Source organism: Sinocyclocheilus grahami, unplaced genomic scaffold, assembly GCF_001515645.1.
Source record: "Sinocyclocheilus grahami isolate Dianchi unplaced genomic scaffold, SAMN03320097.WGS_v1.1 scaffold149.1, whole genome shotgun sequence".
NCBI classification, from domain to species: domain Eukaryota; kingdom Metazoa; phylum Chordata; class Actinopteri; order Cypriniformes; family Cyprinidae; genus Sinocyclocheilus; species Sinocyclocheilus grahami.
Genome location: NW_015505328.1, coordinates 802,296 through 824,856, shown reverse-complemented (window position 1 = coordinate 824,856; position 22,561 = coordinate 802,296). Strand labels below are relative to the sequence as shown.

At 38.9% G+C, this 22,561-nt stretch overlaps 1 protein-coding gene across 1 annotated transcript in view; it reads left to right on the top strand.

Annotated features, from left to right (window-relative positions):
* The first annotated feature begins 643 nt into the window (after window positions 1-643).
* Window positions 644-22,561, top strand: part of trps1 (trichorhinophalangeal syndrome I) — a 135,633-nt gene continuing 113,715 nt past the window's right edge. Inside the window, exons 1-2 of the mRNA XM_016281401.1 lie at window positions 644-944; window positions 5,794-6,094. Coding sequence (XP_016136887.1) covers window positions 6,082-6,094 — 13 coding nt within the window. The 5' untranslated portion in view covers window positions 644-944; window positions 5,794-6,081. The remainder of the gene's footprint in view (window positions 945-5,793; window positions 6,095-22,561) is intronic.

Here is a 22,561-nt window from a genome sequence, read left to right as displayed (position 1 = left end):
AGATACTAATAATAGCCCATTTGAGACAACTACAGCATGTCAACTCGCTCAAAATTTGGCTGTGACTCCTAATTTAAGCTCTACTGCTATAAAATGTGGTTGTCACTTGCTATTCATAACCAAAACTGTGCCATGAAGAGCAAAGTTTTATTCTACCTTTAAATATTGATAAGCTTATTTATTTTAATATCTTAACTACGCATAGATAGATAGATAGAGATTTTAAAGTGACATTTTTAACTCATTTTTTTTATAAGTAGTGTTTTAATGAATGATTATTAATTTATTAGATTATCACAAAACTATGGTGGCCGCAAGAAGACATCTGCATTTCATGAGTTTTAAAATTATAGCCTACTAGAAATAATTTGATTAGGTTCCCCTTAAAAATGAAGAAATAATCTTTACACTGCATTTCGAATTGATGTTGTTTTTTTCTCTGATCGGAACAGAAGTGCGAACAACTGGGTGAGAACCGATTCTCGTTTAGATGACTTATCGGAGTAGGTTTCTTCAGCAGTCTATGGCGAAGTTGCAGAGTGGCGCTGGAGCTGTTTTAGTGGTCACTGTCCCTTTAAGAGAGCGCGCTCTAGGGTGGCGCTTTCCTCCGCAAGGGCTTCTTGATATTAATAGTGTTGGTGTCTTGAAACTGACGTAATGCTTGGAGTCTGAGGTCCTGACAAGCGATAACATTTCTGATAAAGAACTGAGATCACTGCAAAAACCAACCTCCTTTTTTTCCATCCCAGACTCAGGCGTTTTTACTATTAAACACAGTCTCCCAAGATTTCACGTGTACAGGAGCAATTCGCAATCTTACATCCCCATAAAAAAAAGAAATCATTCCCGAGATCAACAAACAAACAACACAAAGACGCTTCATGGCTAACGCCAAAGCTCCACCATCTTTCAGACTGCAAAGACTATTGCAATTTAATCAACAGGTAAGGAGAAAGCGAATCAATGAGCATTGCGATCACGGCAGAAGAACGATGTGGATTTTAGCTGTAGTTCCTGATGGCTTTTAGGGGGAGAATGTTATGTAATGTTGAGAAGGGCGAAGGGATTTGGTGATGAATCAGTTGAGTGCTACTTTGCAATGAAAATAAGAGCACGGCTCTTCGGATTTCGGCGTGCCATTTGCGTTTTGAGGCTAAATTGCAAATTGAAATTGGCGACTTGCTAGCTCCCAGTAGTTGAGAGAAAACACACGAAGAGGTTTTTGGATTACTTTTTCCTTCCCATTTCTTCTCAGCTATTTCGTTCCGTGTTGCAATGCGTTTTGCACAAGATAATATCCCGAATGTAGTAATATCGTTTTTTTTCTCTTGTAAGTTACATTTAAGCCGCGAGGCGTCTTTCATTTGCTTTGTTTACGTTATGTGTAAACCGGTTGCACTGCGAGCTAAAGTAGCTAAACGGTGCATAGCTCAAGTTGTAGAAAGTTTCATTAGTGTGTAGGCTACTGTTTTTGCGTAAATGATGCTTCAAGGTGAATGGCGCTTTCCACACAAACTTCGAAAACTTTCCGTGACTGATGTACGATAAGAAAACGCGTAGGCATGGCAACGCGCTGAACGTTACACTTCATTTTCCACATACAAAGAGGCTCAGGTTGTTTACACGACAGTCTACAGATCCTAACGGGGCTTTTATCGCTATTTTGCGGTTTTATTCGAAGGCAGATGGCGAAAAGACGTCTTTCTGTGTTCATTGCGTTCTTCGTGGCGATGGAGACGTGCAGCAAGTTTCTGAGGAAAAGTTTATGAATAGCGGTAACGAGCTCCTGACTATACGAATACTATTTTCTCATTTGGATGTGTGTTTTTGTGAATATAGCAGTAATGGGAAAACGTTTTATTTGTTTTAGCAACTGTGTGGACAACTTTCGCACTTAGGTGTGTTTGGGGGGGCTGTCGTTCTCAAAGTTTCTTGTGGCGTGACCAAAGTGGCGTGATGGAGCTTAGCACTTTTCAAAAAACTTTTCGACAAAAGTTCAAGGAATTTAAATAACTCTGTGTTAATCTTCTAAAATGAAGGCACGCGAATAGAAATTGTTCTCTTTTTTTCTTGGCGTGTACAGTAGTCGTGTTCTCCTTATCTTTTCTTGTTGATGTTATTCATCGATAGAAACTTTTGTACAGGGGACAGGAACACACATCCAGTGTTCTATTTATTTCTAACAAGTTTTAACAAGTTATGTGTATACATGTGTTCATATCCTATACATTTTGTAACATTGTTTGGATTTGAGTTGTTGCAAGGTTCCTCAGGTCTGCAACTCTGGTAATGTTTCCAGTTAATTTGGTTTTACAATCACTTTCACATTAGAATATCATTAGTACTTTCAAGTGGGTGGAAACAGGTATTTATCTTCAAACTGATCAAATCACCCACACTTCACTTAAATGTGCTGTACTGAAGCGTAACCTGTATCTGATTGTTATGATACAAAATCCCATGTTGGTTCCAGTAGATGAGTTGCGCTGTTTCCTGTAAACTGTGAAAGTTGCCACACTCGGGCAGTCTGGAAATGATATGCTCTCTTTTTCTTTCTGAAATAGTTTGTCGGTAAAAGTTTCTTAATGACAAAGCCTGTGCTGGCAAATGCGGCTCATCATTTAGAGAAACAGAGAAACTCACAACTGTAAACATAGTTTCAGATACAGTCAACAGAGAACCTCAGCTCTGTCATCATCTGGTTTTTGCAGTTACAATTGCTTTATCTTACCTCTTTTTGCAGTTGCATGACTATTTTTGTTCTGTGAAGATTTAAAGAACTTTTCCCCACTTTATTGGCATGCTTTAAATAGCTCATTGTCATTTTACATGTATAACAACCTAGAGATCAGAAGAAAAATGTCCATCTGCTTGGAATATTATTTAATTCCTCGTGCATCGTAAACACTCACACAAATATGTGAATTCGTTCTTGCTATCCGTTCAGTGGATTACTAGATTCAGTTCTCAGTCTGCACAGAAGAATAAAGATCCACATGAGTTGTCTGATAAGACGCGTTTGAAGTGATTGAAAAGCTTGAGGTGTATTTGAAATGTAAATGACTCCACATCTGTGAGCTCTTTGGAGAGAGGCAATAGATCAGCGCTGTATAGTCAGGAACTTTACGGCTGACAAATGAATTTGGGCCTTGGTGGAGGGAGAAAGCAGCAGTGGGGGTCTTCCATTTGTTCTTCGTGGCTTCTGAGTTTGCACAACTTCTTTTTGGGCTAACTTCTTGCCGCACTGTGATTTGCCACTTGTGTCCCTGCGGCAGATTCATGTGGCGTTGGTGCCGTTGAATAAGAAGCCTGTAGAGAAAATAAATTGTTGGGGATTTTTTTTAACGACAGTGAAAGAGAATGGATCACGCTACCATATTAAATCCAGGTGTTTGCTTGAAAAGAACATATTGGAACTAGTTGATGACTTTAAAATGTTGTAATAGTTTTTTATTTTTCTTGTTTTTTAGAAAATCTACTCAGACCAGATGATTATTTTTTGTATATATTTGTATTCATTGTTGCTCAAAAGTGAACACAAACAATCTTTTAAAAACTTAATCTTAAAGATGTTCATGTTGCAAAGGACATAGTACTTAAATACAACCAAAAACAGTTTTTGTTTTGATAGATTGAATACGATTTTTAGGTCGTTGAAACTTCTTAAAATTCTCTCTCTCTTCTTTTTCTTTTTAAAAATTATGTTTTTCGGAACGGCATAGTATTTTTTCCACTCCCTATACGAGCGACAGGCAAGTCTGCAAAGTACCATCACTGCTTGTGTTTTGAAATGACGCATCAATGACTTTATAGAAATTATTTTTTGTTTTGTTTTTCGTGGTTAGAAATCAGCAAACAAGGGAGACATGAAAATTTAGAATTTCTTTATTTCTTTATTTTATCCGCCTGATGAAATGCCAAGGTTTACACAGAGACAGCTTCTAATAATTGGTAGCCTTAAAAACTTTTATAACATATGTTTGATTTAGCCTGCGTATGAATAGCTAGTCTTTTTTCCTCCGGATTTTCAAGAATAAAAGAGCCGCAGTTCACAGAGGTCGTCCCTTGTCTCGTCATATGCTTTTCATCCTGTTTTTAGCAGTGTTTTGAAGTCACTAAATGGCTCTGGATGTGTGCTATAGACTTGTTATGGTGAGTTATAGCAGATATATTGTAAAGACTTGCCAGCGTCATGGATTTTCTCACTAAACTTTCATGCAGTATGAATGGATTTGAAGAGAAATAACTAGAAGTGTGCATTTGTGAGAGTGAAGTCACTTGGGGTTGTATATGAGTGTAACGTTGAGAAAGTTTTTGTCATCCAGATTAAGTGCTTTAAATGTAAGTGTTTCTTTTGTTAGAAGAAATCTTGTTCTCTTCCCTTTTTTTTTTTTCCTTCACACCCTGTGTGGGAAAGAAACACAAGGACCTTTGACCTGTGGTGTCATAGCAACCTCCTTTATCCTGTTATAAAGTTTAGGTTTAGCTTCTCCATGTATTTATTAATATTATATTTTGATGGCAAATTTTTACATGTCACAAATGCAGCTCAAGTGTGTTTAACAACTCCTCCAGATAAGAGACGGTTTGGGTCTCTGACTCTGTCAGAGCTGTTTGACATCACTTGTTAGGCTAATTATGTGGTGCGTGATATTTTAGTGGTTAGCATACATCTGGTAAAGTTTGCTGACTGAAAACTCTCGTATTCCCAGTAGAGTGGTAGGTTGCATGGCAAACGAAGAAATAGAAATCGAAGTTCCCCTAAATCTTCAATCTTACTCATTGACAAAAACTTACCTTTTTACTGAGAATATAAAAATAACTGACATTTGTATTGAATATGCAAGTTAAAGTGATGTGTGATGATAAACCTTTTATTGGTCGGATGTGTTGACATTTTGGCTACATGTGGTTTTTCAAAGCTAGTGGTTCCCGTTCGGTTAGCTTTTCATATGAACTGACTTTCCTGAACTTTTATACTAAAATTAGAGCATCAGTAAGTACTTGTTTGATTAAAAACACTCGTCTTGTTAGCCTAGCTTTATCCCGCCACAAGCCTCTATGCTCGGCTTCATATCAGAAACTTTCTGAAAGTTTTCAGTTTAGATCTTCCAGCAGTGCCCACTTCCTCTCCTCCCCATTTCGACGAGCTGAGTTTAGTGCGTCCGCCGATCCTCCTGTCCGCCGGCCCCTCTGGAACATTGATGAGTCAGTTTAACCTTCTTTTTCTTTCTTTCTTTTCCTTTCTAGTTTCTATCGTGTGTGTTCTTTTACCTCGCAAACAGGTTTTCGCTTTGCTTTTTTCCTCTCCATCTCACGGTGGCTGCACGTTCTCCTTTTGTGTGGTCTGGAGGCTGGTGCGGTTGACTATTGCTAACCTGACACAGGTTGGACAGAATGAGTCGAAAGAAAAGGTTTGTGGGGGGTAGGGGAGTTTTCCTTGAGAATGTTTGTTTTCCTGTTTCAAGTTTGGTCAGCCAGAGGGCCCGTACTGTCAGAGCTCCCATTCATGAAACCTGCTGTCAGACTGCCTGAGTACATGACACAGGATTTCTCTCTGCTCTCTTTGCGTTCATTGCGGTGTCCATGTTGTGCTTTTTCCAAAAAGTCTTTTGGTAGATCATGCTTTCTTTTTGTTGTTCGTTGTTTTGTTTTTTTTATTTTTTGCAATTTTATTCTGCGAGTGTTAATGTGTGGTGATTTTGACTTTCCCTCTTAATAATGACTCAAAAAGTACTGTTTACACCGAGCACTTCCTTATTGCTAAGCATGTGCATTTTTGTTTCGTTACAGTGATCGAGAAGAACGGCATAGTGTGGTCACCCCTCGCACCCAGGATCATCTGCACCTGTGAGGTTTTCTGAGAAAAGGAAGTACGGGACGGTGCTTTTCACAAGCAACGCACGTAGAGCAAGTAAACTTTGTGAACACTGTGGGGGAAAAAATGGAATGATTCCCAGGCAGAATGGATGTGGAATAAAGGATACCTCGGAGGGCTCCTCAGGGAAGGGTCTTTGGATACTCTGCCAGCTTTGATATCTGCCTCCCTGTTGGATTTGAGTGTGATAATGCTATAACCCAATGCTTAACAGAGGTATGTATACGTGTGATTGTGTGTTACAACAACGCAGGGATTTCTGGCAGTGTGTGGCATTGTGGTTTTCGATGCAATTCATGTTGCACGTCTTCTAAACTAATACGTAGGATTAACAGAGAAGGACGTGATTCTTGTCGTCAGGTTTTTGATGGTGTTGTGTTAGGGTGGTGTAGCTTTAAAACTTTATTTATGGTAACTTTTAACCCAGCCTTCCTGTAGTTCAGGGCAGTAATCTACACCGCTAGATAGCTCAAGCTTTTAAAGTGCTTTGATCTTCTGTAAGGCCATCATCCACTGCTTTGCCATTTATTACGTGGAACAGTACAGTTCTTCTGTTCAGGAACAGTTCTTTTCCCTGACTTTTTTTGACTATTTGTGGGTTTTCTCCAGGGTAATAAGATGGGCCACACAAGCAGTATTTTTTTAGTCTGTGGGGGCTTTCTTTGAGCTGTACATTTGTGGACCAGGTGATACTGTGGTCTGGTATTCTTCTCTGCCACTGTGTTTGTGAAAAGCTGGACTCGACAGACTTCCTCTCAGGAGATATTTCTGCATCGCTCATAAAAAATATGCATAGTAGCACACAGATAAAATTAAGTCTGTTTTTGTAGTTTAGTCTTATAAATGGGGATTGATTATGTCACTTTCTGGTCAAACACCGATAGTTTTTTTTTTTTTTTTAGATGTTTGGCATGTTTTTGCATTAGTTGGTTTTTGTTTTTTAAAGTTATTACATTGCTCAGTTATTTAGATACGTCATAAATCGTTATAGCAGCATTAAGGGTTATTAGGAAATACCGTTAACACTCCTTTTCAGCTGAGATTTTAATTTTAAAAGCGGTTTGCCTACTTGCTCTGTACCGCTCATGATTTTAAGTCTCAAGCTAATGAAGGGTAGAAATGCAATAATCTGAACTTCTGAGAGCGGCTGCATTCTTTGCGGTCTGGGTTGCGAGCAGTAGTCATTCTTAAATGAGGTAATCTGAGCGTGTGTCGTAGTGGACTGTTTTCTCCTGTGCCGAAATGTATAATAAACGACCTGTAGTGGCCAGTGATTAGGGGATCCTGCCTTTGTGAACGTTGCCACATTGGAGGTTTCTCTCGTGTGCCCTGCCGTTTCAGCAGATTTGCGTAATGTTAAACATATGCCGTCTTCTCCAGTCTGGATTTCAGGGGAAAACCTGCTTGTGTGAACGCACACAAAACTGGGATGGTTAAAATGTGCTTGATTTTTTTTGGTTGGTGTTGTATGCTTAGACGTGGGGTGATTCTGAATGGCGAGAGTAACCGTATGAATCCTTCACCCAGAACTCTGACACAGGCTTGTAGGTCAAGGGTCACCTGAGATCCCTGAGTGCTAATACGGGGGTCCAGGGGTCCCTGATGGGGCTTACTGGGTTGTAATGCGTTTGTTCATCTTTTACATTTTTTTTTCTAATACAGATATTTTTTAATATTCAATTTTAATTTATTAATTTAAAGACTTAATGATTTTGCCATTTCAGTGCATTTTTTTAAATAAAAATTTTCCCCTTCTGTTTTCACTTTTTATTAATTTGAAGGTATTGGGGAAAAATGTATTGGGATGCTGTTATATTAATATTTACTTAGATCTTGTGTTAATTTAGTTGCGTTTCCATGACACAGTTGCAGTTTTATAAGACCCCGTATTTAGAAATGCCCACCTAATTTATTTTTAATTTGCTTTAAAAATGTGTGTATTTGCTTTAAAACCATGTGTGCGACCCAGTCTAAACCCATAAATGCTAATTCATGGGTGTTATATAGTCCAGCCGATGATTCTTCACTATGATTTACTGATATTTCGCATTAAGCAGCATGTGGTGTGTTTGCACTTAAGTAGCCTAGGCCTATATTTTCAAAATGAGGACTTTCTGATCTCAGCCCACTTTTAATTGAATCCAACCTACAGTATAGGCTTTACGTTTGCTCATATCCTTATAGGTTCGGCTATTATGCACTGGAACATCTCTTTGACTCGCATGCCCGTTTTTGGGTATAAACATGGATTTATGCCATGAGTTAAAGCTTATGCTTATTACTTGTACCTTGCTTTGTATAATTTGGTTGAGTTATGGTGGGGAAATTGGAGTGGTCTGCATAGTTCTCCAGTAGGTGCCTGCGTGATGTATGGCATGCCAGTGTGCCGAGGGAGGCAGACGGCCAAATGTTTTCATAATGTTCATTTAAAAGTCTGATCATTCGCCTCCACCGTTTCTGGGTTTTACAGCGCATATAGAAATATTTGACGCAGCAAGACCTTAATCAGCAGCTGTATATTTCTCAACAACCAGTTGGTTACTGTTGACAAATATAATGGCTCTAAGAAAAAGGCTTTTCATTTGCAGGTAAAAGTGCATTTAGGAACTTGCTGTAATACATTTTTAAAGTCGTAGATTTTTTTTTTCCAGACGTGGAATTAGCATGCGAGCATGAACTGGTTTCCACTGCAGTGGAAATTCCACATCTCTATGCGTTTCAGGCCTGCTAGATAAACAGCAGAGCCTTTTTACGGACTGAGAGGTGTCGGTCGTGAGCGTGGCTAATGAGATTCGCTAGTTTGACTCCAATTTCTGCCTGTAAGAATACGGTAAGCTGGGTTATTACAGACTTTTGAGATAGTTGCAAAACGGCGGTAATGAGAGAGGGCCGAGGAGCGAACCTGCTGGCGAACGGCGAGGAATGGGCCATATCCTCCTGCCAATTAGCCCGATATTCTCCACTCGTATGGCACCTCCTTGCAGTAACCCCGAAACGGCACCAAACTAATCTAATTAGATCGAGAACACAAAAATGATCCCGGACCACTGGCAGAACGCACAATAAGTGGGCAATTTATTCTCGCATGGTGATAAAAAAGGAGGGAACAGTTGAGTGCAGGCCTGTTTATTTTTTAGCGGATTGTTTCCGCGAGGCCTGCTCCATATGGTGTCGGAGAGGGAGAAAAAAGCCCCGGAGAAGGGGGTAAAGAACAAGGGGGCAGAGAGCTTCAGCGAAGCTGCAAAAACAAAACTTCTCCAGTCAACCCTCTCTAAATTAAAGGGTAATGCCGAGCACACCGCACACTCAGGAGTTGTTTGTTTAAAAAGCCAAACTGCATTAATCAACGTCTTCATCTTCATCTCTAACAGCATGATTAATCTGCTGTTTTTCCCTCCCCGCCATTCTTCTTTTTTTTTTTCTTTCTTTCTTTTTTTAAAGTAATTGCCAATCCAATGAGCAGCTTTGACAGAGTGCTCCTGACCACATTGTTCACACATTGAGTGATGCCTGCACAGCGTCAGTGCACAGCAATATTATGCTTTTGGTTCAAAGCCCAGGTTCAGTTGAGTAGTGCAATACAGATCGTATTACTTGTTTCAGATACAATAATGCAGCTACTTTAACCTGCAATAACTCTCTGCATCATTTGCGATCTTCTCCCCTCAGACCCTCTCAGATACACCCTGTTGGCCAGCTTTAACGTAGTTGAATAGCGCCTGGAGGCCATTGACAGGAGCCTCATGTATCCTGGCCGTGTCTTTTGCAAACACAAACAGTAGCCTTCTAAAGATCTCTCCATTTGTTTAGAGGAAGTCCCAGAGGCTTGTTACACTCCCAAACCCCCTTCTCTTGTGGCTATCAGATGTTTATCCTCTACAAGGAGGGCAATTTACAAATGTAAGTGTTGTCACAACACAGGAGGAGACAAAAGGCATCATGTCAGGCAAGGATGCACCTCAGTGTAAGGAGCGCCATTATTTTGCAGATTAGAAGGGTTATAGGTGAATGTGGGAGCTTCTCTTAGTTTCACGTTGTGGGGAGGACTGAGGCCATCCAGAGTGGCACAGCTACTATTTGCTGTGATTTGGCTCACTCCGATCGGACTGAAGTTCAGGTCTCTTACATGTCCAGGCTTTAGATGTCGCATAATCAAACTTCAAATTATGCTGTTGAGGGTTTCTAGTAGGGTTTTGATAAAACGATAAAAGATGGTATTTATGGTGTTTTTTTGTCTTTTTTTTTCTAGTAGTGTTTGATAACTTTTTAATCTTTTTTAAGCAGATTTATTTTTGGATTTCAAGTTTTAAGCAATACATTTTCCACCGCACATGAACAATGTCAAGTGTGTTCTGATTGGCTGTTATAGTGCTGCATCACAGTATTTTTTGACTATGAATTGAAAGGGAAAATGTTTGTTTTCGTCATTTACTCCCCCTCATGTCATTCCAAAAGTGTATGACTTACTTTTTTCTGTGGAACACAATAGAAGATACTTTGATAAATGCCTGAGTGTTTTGTTGCCAACATTCTTCAAAATATCTTCCTTTGTGTTGAGAAGATAAAGTTATTCAATATTACAACAGCATGAGGGTAAGTAAATTATTCGAATTGTTGAGTGTATTATACCTGTAATGTCACTCATATGTTACATGGCCTTTAGAGTCATTGGATTGCTGTCCTTTTCACACAGCTGTCAGTCGTTGCCAATGTCAGTTTCAGTCAAAACACATTTAACACTACAGGACTTAAATCGCAGACAGGTCTAGATATTTAACCTGCTAACTATCACTCAGACATCAGTGACGCATCAGCGCTTCTTTCAGATAGCATCTTTGATAATGCAAACATAGAGATCGTCACTCACATGAATGAGCAATGATTTTGCCTCAGATTTGTTGCCAAACTCCATTAACTAAAAGTAAGAGGAAAATCAGGACTAAAAGCATTAGGTGTAAGGCTGTTAATGCTGGCATGTCTAAAATTTTGAAAAGGGTATGGTAGTTCTTACAAGTAGTAGAGAAGTTTTGAAAAAAAAAAATATATATATATATGTATTACTTTTGGGCAAAATGTGTTTAAAATCACGTATGAAGACTTTCATTATAAAAGCTTTATTTTACATGTAGCAGTTCACCTCCTGAGCCCTGTCATGTTGTGATCATATGACCAGATGAATACTACTCATTTGGTAACCATCCCATTATTGCATGCTTTTGCTCGTGGACAGACCTTAAAAAGCAATCTATGGTTAATGGGCGCAAAAAAGTAATCACAAGATTTTTCGCATATCTTTCAGGCATAGCAAACCAGACGCTAACTGTCTGTGGTCAGACTTCGGCCTCAGATAGGCATCAGGCTGGAGGACAGGAAGACAGGAGTGGATCCACTCTGTTAAACACAACACTAGTGAGTCCTACAAGCTCTCTCTCCCCGTCTCCCAGACTGAACTCTGCTGGCTGCACTTTGTCTTTGTCAGAAGAAGATATAGAATTAGTAGCTTACCAGGCATCCCTCCCCTCCCCATCACTACCCGCACCATCTCATAACTCTTCTGGCAGGCCTAAGGAGCTGGTTCCTCATCTGTGGAGGCCGCCACTCTCAACACCTATTATGGTCAATGGGCCTGGGTCCCTGTCAGGGCCTGCTGCCTTTTTGATTCACCACTCGCCTTGGATTCCTCCCCAGGTCGCCTTCTTTTTCACCATGTCTTCGACTTCCAGATAGGAGATAAAATATCCATAAACAGCACTTAAAAGAGAATGTAAATGTTTATAGGCTTCCTGCAAGACTTATCTGATATTGTTCTTATTTATACGTTGGGGCCGGTTGACTTGGAGGCGGTCAGGACGGCCGAACTGGAGCCAAGCAGCTTTAAGTGCTCCTTCGGCTCGGCTTTGCCAATCGCGGCATGGGGGGGGAAGATTTAAGCGGACAGTTGGACGGTGGAGGACTGAGCCAGTGACACCACGCTGGAAAGAATGTGGTAACAATACGACTATGATTCGCTTCAGCACGTCTTGAGTATGTATCTTGAGGTAGCTGGGTACAGCCTTATTTCAGGCCCTCTTTTTGCTCAAATTTCTTCTTATTTACTAACTGTAAAACAAAATTTCAGATCTATTTCAAATGATCTTCTCTTTACCTCAGTCGGATACCTTGACTACTCTAAATTCGCACTCCGTGACCAAATCTGACACCCTACATTACCACTTTTCTGGCACGAAACAGCACTCAGATTTCCCATGCAGTATAGCTATGCCATAAATCTGCGTGCTACGACCTGCATGCTATAGCTAACTGGGGCGATGACTCTATAGGAAGCTGTTGAGCAGAGAGTACGACTATGATTCGCTTCAGCACGTCTTGAGTATGTATCTTGAGGTAGCTGGGTACAGCCTTATTTCAGGCCCTCTTTTTGCTCAAATTTCTTCTTATTTACTAACTGTAAAACAAAATTTCAGATCTATTTCAAATGATCTTCTCTTTACCTCAGTCGGATACCTTGACTACTCTAAATTCGCACTCCGTGACCAAATCTGACACCCTACATTACCACTTTTCTGGCACGAAACAGCACTCAGATTTCCCATGCAGTATAGCTATGCCATAAATCTGCGTGCTACGACCTGCATGCTATAGCTAACTGGGGCGATGACTCTATAGGAAGCTGTTGAGCAGAGAGCCAGGCGCTTGTGTAGGCGTCGGGATTGGATTTGTCAATTGTGCTGATATGTTGTGGGTGATCTGAGCCCCAAGCGCTCCACTCAAGGTAGAGAATTATTGTACAGAGGCTAAAACGTAAAAGCTCTCTAGCAAACATACTCATACTCTTGCGTGCACTCACAAGTACTTGCATGTACAGGCTTTACAGTCATTATATTGAGAGGAACTGTGTAATATTTGCTCTTATACAGGTACACAATTGCAGTGACACCAATTATGGCACTCTAGCACAGTGGAAGCCACACATATGCACATACAGGCATTATTACCTGACCTTTTCTCTGACAAAGACATTGCTACAGAGGAAGAAAGCAACATTTCACCTTCTCAAACAAAGCCCACTGCTCATGTTGGAAACAGGGGTTGCAAGAGTCCATAGGGTTGAAATGATATCAGAATTTCAGTATTATTGAACAGGGCTCTAGACTGCGACCAAAATGGTCGCATTTGTGACAATTTTTTGAGAATGTGCGAGTTCAAATTTGACCTGGTTTCACTGCTCCAAAGTCTCTGCTCCATAAAGAGAGCGTTGAAGAGCCACGACACATATAGCAGCAGTCAGATCTTAATGATCACGTGACGAGAGGTGCTTCCGGCGTGAACGCTTCAGGTGTAGAGCCTGGTTTATACCAAAGGCTATAGACTCGCCGCGTCAGCACGAGCACGAAGGTGTGTGCAGCGTGTGGCAAAAATGATGCGAATGGCTGACGGAGGATTTGGTTTTCACACTAAAGTAAAGTAAAAGACCAGAGAAGGCGAACAGGTATTCTTGTGGAAAAGAAACATGCAAATCCTGTCACCGACAGCCAGTTAAGTTTTACTTTTCTTTTTATTTTAAAAAGCTTGTTATCTTTGCTGTTTACCTCATGTTACACTATGGAGGCTTTCTATAATTTATTTTATTTTTATTGATTTGATTCCTCAGTGTTTGCTAAACATCTGTAATTTATTAGTCGGTATATAATTCAGCATGTGGTGAATGCATGCCTCGTCTTATTTGTATTTGTAAATAAACGTTATGTAAGCTAGTTTGTAATTATAGCCTAATGTTTTATTGTTGTTGTGTTTTTTAATTAAGAATAACAATGAATCCATCTTTTGTTTTAGTCTTAAAAAGTGAAATGTGTCTAGATATTAGCAAAACAGACAATTATCTTTTCTTGTAAAACGTGACACCAAGATCGTGAATTCGAGTGAAAGTGAATGCGCACGAAGGCCGGCTTATAACACAGCAAAAGAGGAATTCCCGTTCACAAAATTCAAATAAATAATACTGATGAAAAAGAATGGGTTGAATTAGGTCTGCACAATTAATCAAATTTTTAATCGCGATTACAATTACGGATGACACAATTGTTCAAAGTCCACTTATGTTATTCTGCATGCTTAAGATGCTTTTTTTCTTTATACATGTTATCTTAAGGGTTTTTCCATTGATTTAATTTTAGTTTTAGTATAACATTATAATACCATGCATATTTTTACCTTTTTATTTAAAGAAGAAAACAATCCAATGTATAGTTGACATTTGAGGCTTAATACTATAGAAAAGCAATAAATGTTTTTCAGTTAGTGTTTTCAGCTTGTTTATTTTCATATAAAAATATGGCATGCGGTTGCTTCAAACAAAGGTGTAAACATCATTAATTTAATCATAATTAATAATCGCAGTTACAATTTAATAATAATTACAATTTGAAAGGAATAATTGACAATTATGATTTTTGTCATAATCGTGCAGCCCTAGGTTGAAAGTTGAACACTCGTTACCATATAACTATAAACTATGATAAAAGTTTTTCAGCATGCATTGATTAATACCATGTTGTAGCAAAAAAATAAAAATTGCTACCAAATTATGTGCACGTGTGCCCAGCTGAGAAAGTTAGTCGCAAAAGAGCGACCAGTGGGAAGAATGAGTCTAGAGCCCTGTTGAAATGTTCATGATTCTTTAGCAGTTTTGGTACCACAGCAATATATGCAATGGAGCACACTTATTTAAAAGCTAAATGCTAATGTTAATGTGAAGAAATTAAATATAGCCTCCTATAGCACATAGCCTCCAAGTATTGACATAATAATAATAATAATAATAATAAAAAATTAAATTAAAAAATAAATAAATGATGACTTATAGCAGTGGTTCTCAACCCGCGGCCCGTCACGAATTCAAATGCGGCCCACCGTGCTGAACACAATTAAAAAAAAAAAAAAACTTTCAGTTTTACAATTCATTTTAGTTTTTACATTAATTAAAAAATTTACTAAATAAATATAAGCTATAGCCTAATGTTTTTATGTAAAATAATTTTGTTTTTCATATATTATTTTCAGACATGAGCAGTACTCACATAGCCCAATTAACGTTACGCATTTAAAGTAACGACCAAGTGGCCAGCAGCAGACAGAGAGCATATGTTTGATCAATTTAGCCTTCTCAAATCATCACGACTTGACTAAAATAAAATCTATAGATATAAAACAGTTCTAGCATATAACAATGTTTAAATGTTAAACCTAGATAAATGTGCATTATATTCAATAGTTTGCGCAGAGAGTAGAAGCTGAAGCGCACTTTGCAGGACATAGAGACGCCAGCGCAATCACTGGCATTTTCTTTCAGTGGATACGCAGTCATTTTTGCTCATAAAGGTAAGAGTAATACGCATTTAAAGTAACGACCAAGTGGCCAGCAGCAGACAGTGAGCATATGTTTGATCAATTTAGCCTTCTCAAATCATCACGACTTGACTAAAATAAAATCTATAGATATAAAACAGTTCTAGCATATAACAATGTTTAAATGTTAAACCTAGATAAATGTGCGTTATATTCAATAGTTTGCGCAGAGAGTAGAAGCTGAAGCGCGCTTTGCAGGACATAGAGACGCCAGCGCAATCACTTGCATTTTTTTTCAGTGGATACGCAGTCATTTTTGCTCATAAAGGTAAGAGTAATACATCATTCGTAACTGTAAAGGGTCTACTTTTATTTGTGTGCACTTACAATATCAACAAAACGTTGTGCTTTTATAAAATAAAGAAAACAAACATGATGCGCTTTCTGCCGTCTCGTCTTGAACAGGAGCGCTTCACAAAAATGAACCAAAACTCAGCGAATACTTGCCTCACAGACATGATCAATATATCTATAGAAAGCTTTAAATGACTACTTAACGAAATAAAACAAATCAAAAACAATAACTCTTTCATTATGATCATTATCCGTAAAGATGCACTACTCAGAGATGGCGAGTCAGGATCAACAACTTCATCCTTGCGACACCGACTCAGAAAACACTAGTTTATTAGTAAATAATTCAAATATCTCCTTACTGTTTCCCCCTGACGCATTTATGGTAATTACTTTTGCTGATGCTTTGCGGCAAACTTAAGCCTATTGCGTGCATTTGAATGCAGAACTCTTCAGCTGCGCTGACGGCATGCACCATACATGCTGCTGCTGGACACTTAACACTGTCGAGCCGCTCTTGACAGTCACGGCAGCACAGTCTCATGTTGTTTCCACCAGCGTGGCAATTTTTTCATCACTAATTGATGGATGCCTAAAATATAAAAATAAGGAGAAGCCTAAAACAGGCCCAAGGCCCGGCCCGCATCTGAATTATGACATGTAAATTGTCCCGAAGCCCAGCCCGAGGGACGTAAAAAAGTCGGGGACCGGGCTGAAATGCAGGGCTCTAGCTCTGATCTGGCACACAGAAAACGATTTGACTGAAAATTTATCAGAAGAGATGAAAGAAAACTCCGCCTATGGTTTTGCTGTTACTCTTTTCGAGCCGAAGTTCACAAAATTGGGTGTTATTTATGATTTATTTATAAATCAGGTTGGTTTGTATTGCTGACGTAATATGTAAATGATATGCGTGCGGCCCGCGAGACTTGCACTTGGACCACAGTGCGGCCCGGTGGAAAAAAAGGTTGAGAACCACTGACTTATAATTTAATGTTAATTTTGTGTGGATGTCACAATTATGTCATTTGAAATGACTAGAGCAAAATGCTGTAAAATGATATTTTCCTCCCTGAGCAAATTTTAGTCACATGACTTTGATACATATCTTGGAATTTATTTAGTAAATGTGTTTCCATCGTGGTTTGTGCATGTGGTTTTATTGAATAAAAATGTGTCCACTTTTAGTAAGCATGTGAGCTTTTTATGCACATTTTGTAAACCAAATCTTTGCTTTTCCATTTTAATGCAATTTCCCAAAATTTGCATAAAACTATGTGGGAAGAAACTCGGCTACTTTGTGTTCAGGTTTTTTTTTTAGTATAGTTTTACTAGCTACTGACTATATTAGTCAGTACTTCAACACTTTTGACATCCCTATCTCACAGTATTGTTTCTATCTCTCACATCACAGGTGATCAAGCGCTCAAATCCTACAGGAGTGTTCCTGTCTCGAGCAGGCCACGTTCACCGAGCCTAATGATATGTGGCCTACTTCTCATGGTAAAAAGGCAGTGTGACAGACAGTTTGTGTTATAGATAGCGGTGACTTCAGACCTCTGCATGTCTAAGGTATCATCTCGTCCTCAGTTTACTTCAGCCGCCGTCTTGTTTGGGGTGCCCTTTCTGCTAATAGTACGAATAGCTCAAGACCAAGTCGAGAGCAAGTGAGGTGGCATATTTTTCCGCCTTCAGGTCATCTTGCTCCGGCTTTCGATTTCTTTTTTTGAGAAGTTACGGTACTTTTTCAGTCACAACGAGTGAATATTAGTGCATTGCTGCACAGAAATTTGTTCTGCTTCACTAAGCGTAGAATGAGGCAGAGTTCCCATGATGAGAGAGACAGGCAGGCACGTCTTTGCATAAGAATCACAGATGGTATCAGAGGGTGTGGTTGTTTCTATCAAACAGCTCTGATGACTAATCAGTCCCAAGGCTATATGGCATTTGAAAGGAGAATTATTGTACTAAGCAAATAGAGGAATCTTGTACAACCAGTGTGGTTAAACTGATTCCCTTTACATAGAAAATACCACACAGCGCTATGACTTGATGCTCTTGTAGGATGTTGGTCCTTTTTTTAGTCTTGGCAGTGGTGAAAAAGCTGAAATGTGTTTATTTAGGCAGTTTGTAGTGTCCCAGGTAACCTAGTTTGTGTGCAAGGGTGGAGATACAAACAAGTAGCAACTAACAAAGAATATTGTCTGTGTGAAGAAGGTTTATTTGAACTATTTGTGAGCTACACGTGTTCAAAGGCCCTGCCTGTACCTTGGCGCTAAGCTTCAGCAGCTTCTGTAATGTTCAACAAGACAAATCTCAAGGTTAAAGCCCTTATTGATATGTTAAGCGAGTCTTTCCACACATGATTATGCGCAAATATTTTGTCGCAGATGCCAGGTGACATACCTGAGTTTCTCAAAGGGTGCTTAACTGTGGCTAATCACATCTGATCACGTTTTGGAATCCCTCCAGAGAGGCAGCAGAGAGACTCTAATACAACAGGCCTTGCTGTCACCAGGATCTGCGTCTGGCTGTGGTTCTCTGGGCAATGAGATAAAGATAATGGGTTGTTGTGTTTTATTTTTTTTCCTACAGTGGCTAGAAAAGATTTCCTCAGCAAGTGACATTTTGTAAACGATGTGACAGACGCCAACCTTTGGCCTTTCACATTCAGCCAAACCAGTGTCAAATTCTTAAAGGGATGTTCCAGGTTCAGTACAAGTTAACTTGTTTTGTACGTTTATGTTGTAATGTTTATTACTAAAGAAAAGTAAATAAATAAAATATACAATATCCATTTTAAATAGAACTAATAAATCCATATTTAAAAAAAAATGTTTTTTTATTAATTGTGGTTACTAGTGCTGTGTTCGATACATCGATACGACGATGTATCGTCACAGAGATTTGACGATACGAGTATTGATACAGCTGTCTCAGTATCGATATTGTGGCACGTGTGCAGCAGTGGACCGTGCATAATTTGAATAAAGCATAATATATATATATATAGGCTACAACAAGGTTTAATCTGGCCGCAGAGGAACACAACTGGGTTGTCTGATATAAAGAGACATAATCCCCGAAACAGAGCTTCACACTTGCGCAATATGGAAATATCTGCTAAGTGTGTTACTTATTTTTGTCAACCTGGCAACCCTGTGTACGTGCTCTCTCGCCAGTGAGGTTACACGCGCTTGCTTTCTGAAAACACTGGTTAGCTTGCAGTTTAGCGATCTCCACTTCAATATTCTATTCTCAGAAAAGTGTAATTTATCAAGTGTTCATTTATGAGAGAGAGAGAGACTGTGTATGTATGAATTACCACCACTTTGCCGCGTTTCTCTATTAACAGTGAAGCTGTGGATTTAATTGCTTTAGAAACGATGATGTTAGCAGCTCCTTGTTGAGAAAGATAATGTAGCTCTTCGGCGATTAAGCTATTTAGTTGATACAATTACGGGGCAGCGTTACAAAGTTCGTCTGAGCGCTAAAAAGAATGTCTGTGCACGCGCAGCGTGATCTGTGTGACTAAACGTGTGTGTGTGAGGTACAGTGAAGACAGCGCATTAGTTTAGAACTCTTCTAATTTTTTTTTTTTAAACGTAGAGAGTGTGTTGATTTGTGCAATGATAACCTACCAGTAATGTTAAAATAATTGTAATCTATTAGAATGAGTACATTACAATAAAAATGTATTAAAACGAGTACATTATTATTTATGGGCTTAGAAACAAGATGCAAACAATCAGAATATTGTACCTGGTGGGTAGTGCCCAATGTAAACATGAAACATATGCCATTACCTATATTGTACTGTGGAACAGTTATGGAGACCCTTCAAATGCCACTATAGTATGCAGTGTTTAATAAACAGCTGTTTTACTAAACTCTGCTGAGGTGAAGTTCAGTGCAGTCCCGTATCGTGATACGTATCGTATCGTGGCCTCTGTTTCGTGATGCGTATCGTATCGTGACTTTGCTGGTGATACACAGCCCTAGTGGTTACACAAATGCAGTTAAAAATATAGATTTATCTCAAATGTTTTTCCATGTATCTTATGAAAGTTTACAGATTTTACATGATCGTGATAAAAGTAGATAGTGGCTGCTATAAAGCCGATATAATTTTATTTATTTTAATTCATTTTTAAGAAATTTGAAATAATTTGAAAATTGATTAAAAATAAATATGTTAAATAAACATACTTATACTTTAGATGACAAAGTATTTTTCACAAATAAGTACATGTTTAATAAAAATATAATTAAAAAGTAAACTGTAACCAACAGGGCACTCATCATATTTTTTCAAATAAAGCCAAGGTAAAGCTCATTTTACATTCAGCACACGGTGAAAATGACATGAATATGACCGTGGACAAATGCATAAAGAGCAGCATAATTTAAAATCACGAGTTTAAAGTTTGTCGATCGCGCATCTCCAGTGAAGCTGAACTCTCCTCCTGTCCACATTCAATTCTCACGGATCGACCGTCACGCAGAGAACACGCGATCATGCAGCAAATGCACACTTCACAAGATCTCACAACTGGATCAGACTAAGTTTGCAAGGTTTTTGAAATTAGCTGTTTATTAGACATTCAAAGATGTGTTTAAATGATATAAATGCGTATTTGCTGAATGCTGACGGCAAACAAGAAAGTATTATAATGTTTGCCTTTCTATTCCTAATAATATAAAAGCAATCGTTATAAGACTTTTTGTATACATTTTAATTCCTTTGTTTAACCTTTCTATCTGATTATTAGACCGACTTCTATCCGTATTTGGACAGAACTGTTAACAACAACAGCGAACATATGGGAGAGTGTGACAGTGCTCCGGCGCTGCCATTCTCAGCGCCATCAAAATAAAAGTCCGGTGCGCCGTCAAAATAAATGAACGCATCAGCCAAACAGGAAAACTTATCGGCCGATGCTGATATTTAAAAATGCCAAATATCGACCATTAATTGTTAAGCATTTCTATCATAGTAATTTCATGCATTATGTTGTGGCTGTTCTTTTGAATATTTTTAAACTGAGAGACAAATCAGAATTATTTTCTGTAGACAGAGCTTAACTTGACTTGAACCCGGAACATTCCTTTAACTTTGACTCAAACGAAGACCCCAAGCTTTGAAGTTTAATTTTCAGACTTGCATGCAAGATATTGCTTTAAGATTTCCGTGTGATACAACACGTATACTCTCAGTCTTGTTTTTTATTTAGTCAAAGAGTTCCTCAGCTTTTTCTGTTTGTTTTGTGGAAAGTCAGGTAGTGGGTTTAAAATTGCTTGAGTCCTATAATGAGATTGTGAGTGTCGCTTTAGAGAAGCCTGAGGTATGTCGCAACGTTTTGTGCTTTTAACTCAGAGGGGAAATGCATCTCAGGCTGTGGTTTACTGTTGGTTTCACACTGTAGCTGCAACGGCTTGCTTTGAATAGTAAAAAATATCATTGCAGCACAGGAGGAGAATCAACTTTATTTAAAACTTTCTACCTGTTCAACTTTCTTTTTTCTTGTTAAACTCGATGTTCAATCATCTCAACTCGTCTGAAATCTCTGGATATCTTATCTCAAGGTGCGTCTCCACGTTGGTGGGCTACAATCAGCCGTTTCCTCCTGGGTAGGACATTGGGGAGATGTCAGCTCGTAAAAACCTCATAACCATTTCAATCATCAAGGTGCAGAGAAGGAAATTAAAGCTATTGTTCTGCCTGCAGGGCCATTTTAACTGTCTGCTAGTCCTTCATGGGAAAGTTCAAAAACATCACAGAGCAGGAGCTGTTTCTGCTACTCCATAAATGGAGGAGTGTGAAAAGAGGAGAGCGACCCAGCGCAAGCAGAGCAGGGGGAAAACAGAGGAACCCGAGCAGAAGTGATTTCTCATCAGTGCCTCTGGTAGCACATTGTGCAATGAACAATCACGTCTGACTTTTCCTGTTGCTTAATAAATATATATTTTTAGATGAGTGCTACAGCACTGCTGGAAGTGTTACACATGTGGTGTGACTTGCTTTCTGAACTGCAGAATTTTGAATTTCACTTGAGATTTAGAAAGACTGCTTGCATGGTTTGGCAGTTAATTGGTGGTGCTGTTTTTATGTTGACTTTTATTTATTTTTGATTGTTGAATTGACTTGCCACTTTTTATGAAGATTATTCAGCAATCCAAAAAGTTTCTCAAATTGCGTTCCAAACTCAAAATACAAAAAAGAGATATTTTGCAGAAAGAATATATTACTAAATATATTATATTAATTAATTTATATTTAAAATTATTTGTATTTTTTGTGACAGCATGAGAATTTGAGGATAAATGTACTTTATTGTCTTGAAAAAACAGCAAAACATATTTCTTGTTTTCAAAACATTTTTAAACTCCATAATCTTTAATCAAAATGCCTTAGCTTGCTCTTCAGCTGAAACAAATTTCCTTTTCTGCTGATGTCTCTTGAGTCATGTTAAGCAATAGCACAAAAGTTATTTAGGCAATGTTTTCGCATATCCTCATTTAATCTGGGAAATTTCTGGTATACAATGCTCACTGTTCTCCATCCACGCAGTTCATAATGCACAAGTCCTTCCCTACTTGTTTTTTTTTCATTAAATGTCCTGTTTCGGTCAGACATGTCTCATTCTGGAAGTAAAGCATGTTGTGACCGACAGTTCACGTAAACTTAAAAAAAGCAGCCATTTCTCAGGTCCTTTGAGTTCCATGAGGACTTTCTTCCCATCTGTCTCTCCTTCCTTTCTCTCTCTCTTTTCACACGCACGCGTACACGCACACACTCACACACGGTGGCGTTGACGGAAGCCTGTTATCTGCAGTTCTCTCTAGAGCGCGTGATCCCTTCCCCTCTCTGGCAGCTCGGGGCCTGTGATCACAGGAAGCTTAAGGGAAGCAGTTGTTCTCTGTTGTCTCCGGTTCTAGCGTGCGCTGATTGAGTGCACAGAGGCCAGGTCATTCAGACAGGGG